General features: G+C 42.0%; 1 protein-coding gene across 1 annotated transcript; it reads right to left on the reverse strand.

The window, feature by feature from the left end:
• Positions 1-1,502: 1,502 nt before the first annotated feature.
• Positions 1,503-7,001, reverse strand: rplp0 (ribosomal protein, large, P0). The gene is made up of 8 exons (XM_080728801.1): positions 6,979-7,001; positions 5,467-5,575; positions 5,191-5,366; positions 4,414-4,501; positions 3,534-3,680; positions 2,586-2,771; positions 2,044-2,184; positions 1,503-1,720 (listed from the first exon to the last, which is right to left on the reverse strand). The coding sequence occupies exons 2-8, from the start codon at positions 5,518-5,520 to the stop codon at positions 1,562-1,564; spliced, it is 951 nt and encodes a 316-aa protein (XP_080584927.1). The 5' UTR covers positions 5,521-5,575; positions 6,979-7,001; the 3' UTR covers positions 1,503-1,561.
• Between the last annotated feature and the right edge of the window lie 274 nt (positions 7,002-7,275).

The following is a 7,275-nucleotide window of genomic DNA, read 5'->3' on the forward strand; positions in this document are numbered from 1 at the left end:
AGGACCCCCAAAATGTCCCCATCTCACAATATTTTGTTCTAGGGAGTCGGGACCCCCAGACGCAAAGGTTTTAATTTGGGTCTTGCCTCAGTCATGCATGCTAGATGCCAGGGAGGCCTTACTGACAGACACCAGAGGCTAACATGGTATGTGAAATAATGTCAAATCATTGTTACTAAACTCTTGGGTAATCAGAAGAGTCAGTGGGTAACCTTAGATGCCTGTATGCTTTGGAAGGTGGAGGTAAAGTAGGCTATGAATGATAGCCTACATTCGTATAATACTTGTGGATGTCATTAAAAATATATAAGTTAAAGGGTATGTGACCAGAGGCTTGCATCATGAATCCCTCCAAGTTACAGGAATGTATTTGCGTTGCAACAGCGACCTCAGGTGTCATTTGAGAGGCTGAACAGAGTAAATGATCAAATCAAACCTCATTTAGCACATTAAAAAAACGACCGTAGTAGAAGACCTACAGAGTAAAGACAATGACGGGTGGATGAACGAACTAGTAGAGTATTTTGATACACCAACTCCCCTTTCTCATTGTTGATATTACCAATATTCCAAGTTACTTTATATAATAGGTAGAATCAGTGCTGGATAATGTAGGTAGGCCAACTCGGTCTAGTTAACCATACTCCTGGTGAAATACTCCAGTCAAAGTTGATAGCCATTTTTACTGGAGTTAAAGTACTTGATGTAACAGGAGTCTCCATGAAACAGAACATGCATTCTCATTCATGTTCAGGAGATCAATTTGATCCAATCCGGAAAACTGATCCAATCAGGACAGAACTCAGGATACAGATTAAACAATTGATACAAGTTTTTGATACTATAAGTGATGACAGAAGAATGGTGCTTTAACCTTAACAAATTTAACACAAGATAACCTGAACGGCACTCAGAAATTAAATGCATAGGCCTAGACGGTACCTATTGAAAAGGCAAAAAGTACAGTCAATGTTTGCTGTAACTGAGCTGAATGAAAATATTCACTTGTTGGTCTGAGAAGCCATTGCCAGCAACCCTTGTTTAGGATCCCTGAATCACTGTACTGCCTTCATACAAATGAAAGTCACAATACAGATTAAAAAAAGATGTCCTAGTAAGTAAATACACTTTACTGCGCACCATTGGGTATGCATATGGTATCAGATCCCCATTTTAATGGGGTCCGCTCAATATGCTGACAGGCCGCTGTTCCGACTAGCGTCGGAAGGTTAGTTACTCGTTACGGTTACTGAGGTTAGGTTTAGTGTCAGAATACCGGCCCGTCGGCATATTGATGCAGCGATTGCGGACCCATTTTAATGGGCTCTAACCAATACATTTAACCCATAATTCAAGCAGTCCCATATACAAGACACAGACTACAGCTAAACATTTGTAACAAATTAAATTGAGAGCACAGCCTCGACGACCAAAAAAAAAAGACATTGAACCTTCAATCATTTTCCTGGAAAAGTAGGCTAAAGAAGAGAGGAAAACAGATCGATTTTCTTATTTTTTTATTGAGTTGTTGTCAATGTATTCTGTTCGCTGTACTATGAAGTTAGTCGAACAGACCAAAGCCCATGTCGTCATCTGAACCCTCTTCAGACTCTTCCTTCGCCTCCTCCTTGGCAGCAGCAGCCGGAGCTGCAGCAGTTTCTGCTGCTGCAACGGGAGCTGCAACTATAAAGGCAGATGGATCGGCCAGGATTTCTTTAACCTGCAGGAAGAGGGACAGTTAGGTTTACATGGGGCTTATTCCAAATATACCAAATCTACTATGAGGTCTTTAGTAATATGCCTTTCAGAACAAAAATACGGATTCACGACAGATGAAAGCATAACCCTGTCATGTAGATGCAATGTCTGAAACCAAGCGTCCCTGTCAGCCGGGGGATGCAGACATACAGGGATAGTAGGAATCAAGTTCCTGTTTGCAGGGGGAACGACAACGCAGTACCACACTGGCTGCGCTGTAACTTATCCTGCAGGTTCATTGCACTGGTACTTTTCAAAAACCCAGTGTGTAGAGTGTGTCAATACCTTATCTGCCAGAGGGAAGGAGTAGTCCGTCTCCATGGCAATAGCAAGGACTCTCTTGTAGCCATTGACGATGGAATGGGGGATGGAAGCAAGAGTAGGGTACCCGATCTCCAGACAGACGCTTGCAATGTTCCTCACACCCTAACAAAAACAATGTAAATTCACTTTTAGATCTGCAAACGTGTGACAATAAACTATAAGTTAACTTTGAATGGTTAAGATATGCACATTTTCTCCAGTCATATTATGACATGTATGAGACCAGCGTCCCTGCCTGCCGGGGGATGCAGACAAACAGGGATAGTAGGAAACAAGTTAGTGTTTGCAGGGGGAACGACAACACAGCACCAAACAAGCTGCACTGTAACTTATCCTGCCATTTAAACAGACATTAAAAAAACGCATCAATAATGGTCCACCCATGTACTTCACATTAAGGAGCAAAAAGTATTTTAGCCTCCCTGTAAACGTGTAACAATAAACTACAAGTTCACTTTGCCTTGTTACGATATGCACTGTATGGAGGTTTCCTAGTCGCTCACCTCCAAGAACCTGGCTTGTAGAGCCTCCTCAGTGATGTCCAGCACCTCAGGGCTGTACACACTGCCGTTGTCGTAGACCTGCTGGATGATCAGACCGAACGAGAAGGGCGAGATGTTCAGCATGTTGAGAAGCGTGGCCTCGCTGGCACCGACCTTGTCTCCAGTCTTGATCAAGCCAACGTCACTCTAGGACAAAGAATAAAAAATGTTAAGAGAATGTGGATATACTGTAGAGATCCATCACCACTGCCCCAGGTGTTCAGCTCTGTGCTTAGATTTATGGCACATTTGCTTATTGACTCCCGGGATATACACAATCATAAGCAGAGGCCCACTTAGGCCAGCTAGTGTAAACATTTCAACGGATTGTATATTCTACATTCACTGATGAAATATTTAGCCATACCATCACGGCATATCTGCTCACCTCCGCCTCACTTTACCGATGATAGATGTGCCTACATGTATATTGACATCTATAATCATGCATCATTATCAGTCAGTCCAAGTGCACATCCGTTTTGTTTTTCTCCAGTAATATATGATGTAATGTATGAGACCAAGCGTCCCTGCCAGCCGGGAGATGCAGACAAACAGGGATAGTAGGAAACAAGTTACTGTTTGCAGGGGGAACGACAACGCAGCACCAAACAAGCTGCACTGTAACTTATCCTGCTAGTTTAAGCAGTCAAAAACGTATTTAGAACTGAGGCAGAATCTTTTAAATTATCTATTTAAATCCTGACCCAAGTTTCTAAGGTTCTAAGGTATAACTTAGGTGTTCCTGGTCTTAAACGAGTTAATTGGAGCAATAAAGCTCGACCCATCTAATTTACATTAAGGAGCAAAAACAAACTTCAACGGCATAAAACGTCATGGAAAGTATGAAAGTTGCCATGTCACCCTTTGAAACTCACCAAAATTGCCATGTCACCCTTTCAAACTCACCAAGATTTCAATGGTTCCTCTTGAGATCTTGGTGGTGATACCCAAAGCCTGGAAGAAAGAAGTCTTCTCGGGACCCAAGCCAGTGTTCTGGGCTGGCACGATTACTTCACAAGGTGCAATGGCTCCAGCACGGGCAGCAGCTGGCACCTGAAGACAGATGATCAGTTTAGCACACCAGGAGCGGACCCATCAGTCAGCTACGTTTAATAACGTCTGTCAGCATCATGAAGGGTGTCAGGGAAAACTAACGAACCGGGATAAGCAGAATATTTTCATGAGGAACGACAAGGTTATTGCACCTCAACAGGCAGTACAGGTTCCATTTGTCCTGTCAAGGCATTGTGCATGCATGTTTATTAGTCACGTTGCTAAACGCTGCAGTCATGATTCTAAGATTTTTCTGTTTCATGAATGGGACTGTAAATGGAGGATACCTCAATTAAGAGTTTGATAGCTTCCAAGGTGCTTGCGACTGGGATACTCAAGAAATTGTTCAGTCCAAGGGAAGTGCAAATGGTCAGGCCAGACAGTTATCCGTTCTTCTTTTCTCCAGTAATATTTATTTACTATGTACTATGTGTATGAGACCAAGCGTCCCTGCCTGCCGGGGGATGCAGGCAGACAGGGATAGTAGGAATCAAGTTACTGTTTGCAGGGGGAACGACAGCACAGCACCAAACAAGCTGCACTGTAACTTATCCTGCTAGTTAAGCGGTCAATACATTAAGGAGCAAAAAACAAACTTGTTCAATGATGCCATAAAATGTCAATTGAGGGTATTGGAAGGTTTACATAATCTCAAAGTTGATTGCAACTAGGATAATAATCCAAAGGAATTGTTTGTCGGTTGCTTGTTCGGTTCATCATATAGTGCCCATACCTTGTTGGATATGAGCAGGTCCCTGATTTCACAAAGATCCTCCTTGGTGAAGACAAAGCCCACATTTCCTTTAATGTGGGGCAGCAGCCTAAGAAATTATATCAAGAATTAGCGACACAATAGCGGAGACTGCACAGAACACTACTGTACGCAGTTAAGGAGAAATATATAAACAATCCAGGTTGGAGCCTGGTCGTAGAGGACGAATCGCCGTGAAAGGACAAGATTGCCCGTTATGAAAAAAATAACATCTGACAAAATGTGGGCGATAACTCCGGCTTAAGGAACAATTACCTTCTAGGTGACAAGTCTACTTTAAATTAATACTGGGATTGTACAGTGTAGATTGGGGTCACTAAACATTGAATAAAATCGGTGTCTGCGGGCTAATGCCCATCAAACTGGTGTTCTTGAATTTAAACGATTTAGGACAGAACCCCATTTTATAACAATAACTTTAAAGACGGGAACAATTTGGGTTCTTGTTGCCATGTGATGATTTTGAGAGCCATTTGTTATAGCTCTCAATGATCACGTTAACGGCGGTAATCAATTGTCCTAAAGGGGTTTAAGGATTGAGAATCACAGGTGTAATGTACGAGACCAAGCGTCCCTGCATGCCGGGAGATGCAGACAAACAGGGATAGTAGGAAACGAGTTACTGTTTGCAGGGGGAACGACAGCACAGCACTACACAGGCTGCACTGTAACTTATCCTGCTAGTTATGCAGTCAATATAAACTTTAAAGTCAGAAAAAGATTAAGTCAGGAACACACTTCTCCAGGGCGGGGTTGTTCTCCAGGTGGCCACGGATGGCTTTGCGCATCATGGTGTTTTTACCCATCAGCACCACAGCCTTGCCACGCAGAGACAGGCGGATGGTCTGCATTTGCTTGGAACCCACATTGTCAGCCCCGACTATGAAGCACTTGGGAAAATCATCCAGCAGTTGCTGCAAAGTGACAAAAATGTCTACAGATTAAACGAAACCTTCAGACCACTTGGACAAAAGGTACCTGGAACTTGCTAGGCAGATTTATAGAGGAACCTACGATGATTTTCATGAAGTAGTTGGACTTCCACGTGGCCCTGTCTTCCCTGGGCATCTTTGCAGTGCTTCCAAGGATCGCTTAGCAGCTGGTTTAAAGACAAGGTTGTTATCTGGAAATAAATGAACAAACAAGTTTAGTGTAATAAGTGATAGTGTTACATGGCTTTATCATCTGATTGCTATTGTGTTCATCTTAGCAGGGGTCTCACAATACTTCTCCATAACACATATGCATTCAGTTGAGATTCCAATTTGATCAAATCAGAAAAATCATACAGGACACAGGATGAAGTGAAATTGTCAGTAGTGAAATGAGTCCGAAACTATATTTGAAATTGGTGGTAGCCTCTTCTGATTTGATGGCAACCCACTTGACAATGCATTTACATCTAAAGAGCTCGAGAACACCGTTTTAACTATACTCAGTCTATACTATAATCACTTGCCTACCTAACAATCGTCTAAGGTCACAAGGGATTATAGCATTCAGTGTCTAACCTTGTCTTCTAAGGCTAAACATTTAACAGCACAGCTAATGTAGCCCTTAGTACTTTAACACTCAACTCATGATATATCACACCATGTCATATATGATCTTGTTCTAAAGCTAGCTCGCAGACATCAATTAATAAAAAAATAATAAAAAAAGATCTGGCCATTGCAGATGTAATGTCTGAGACCAAGCGTCCCTGTAAGCCGGGGGATGTAGACATACAGGGATAGTAGGAAACTATTTTTTTATTTGCAGGGGGAACGACAAAGCAGCACCACACTGGCTGCATTGTAACTTATCCTGCAGGTTCATGGCACTGGCTTAATAACTTTTTAATATGACACATGTATAGTTTAGTGTTTCAGTACTTTGTCATTCTATGAGTTAAAAAGGACCCCAATTGAAACAAGCCCAAAAGCTTTTGATGCATCCTTAAAGTTGACCTTGTACCAGTGAACTGTATCGTCATTAAACTACCTTTTACTATGCAAACTTCAAGTCTTCAATAATCAATCCTCATCTGCCAGAGGGACGTCTTTAGGTTAAAGCGCCTACATATACGATCATTGTTATCAACGATTGGCCCGGTCTCAGCGCAACTAGCTTAGCCCTCAGTTCAACACATGGCACTCTGCTGCTTGACTTCTTTCCACTCAATGGCCCGCAATGGAAACAATACGTTTTGGGTTTGATTCTTTTGTATGATGGTATGAATAAACAAATATTGCCCAATCGTGAATATACAAGGAGTATAATTATAGCAGCCACTCAAAGCATGACACCATAACGTAGCACATGTGGTCCATGTCTGTCTGACGCTAGATAGCATAGCATAAATTAAACAGGCCGCAGATGTGGTACAAAGTCAAACAGTCAACTCCAGTAACTGAAAATACATGTTTCTGAATTCCAGGGAAGCAAGTAAAATATTACAGAAAATTCAAATAAGTTAATTCTGCTAAAATCTGCAAAAGAACACATTTTAACATGTTTTTTTGCCGGGCCTGCCGCACTTCTTACCTTGCGTTAGGATCGCGTGAAAGAAAGAGAAACGGAAACGGAAGTTCGGACTATATATGGGGAAACAGATATCCAATCACAACACAGCAGGGGAAGTTAAGCCTTTGGCTATTGGACGGTTCGCCCGTCAATCTATGCAGCCTTGTAAACTGCATAGATTATTATTATTATTATTATTTTAAATGAATAATAACGCATTTTATTTGGTTTTTAACACAGTGCCAGCAAGTGTATGTTGCTGACTTGGGCAGGCTTGTGTGGCAGTGGTTGTACACATGCTATCATAATTTGCTGATG

The sequence above is a fragment of the Nannobrachium achirus genome (genome assembly GCF_963921795.1).
Source record: "Nannobrachium achirus genome assembly, chromosome: 6".
Classification (NCBI taxonomy): Eukaryota; Metazoa; Chordata; class Actinopteri; order Myctophiformes; family Myctophidae; genus Nannobrachium; species Nannobrachium achirus.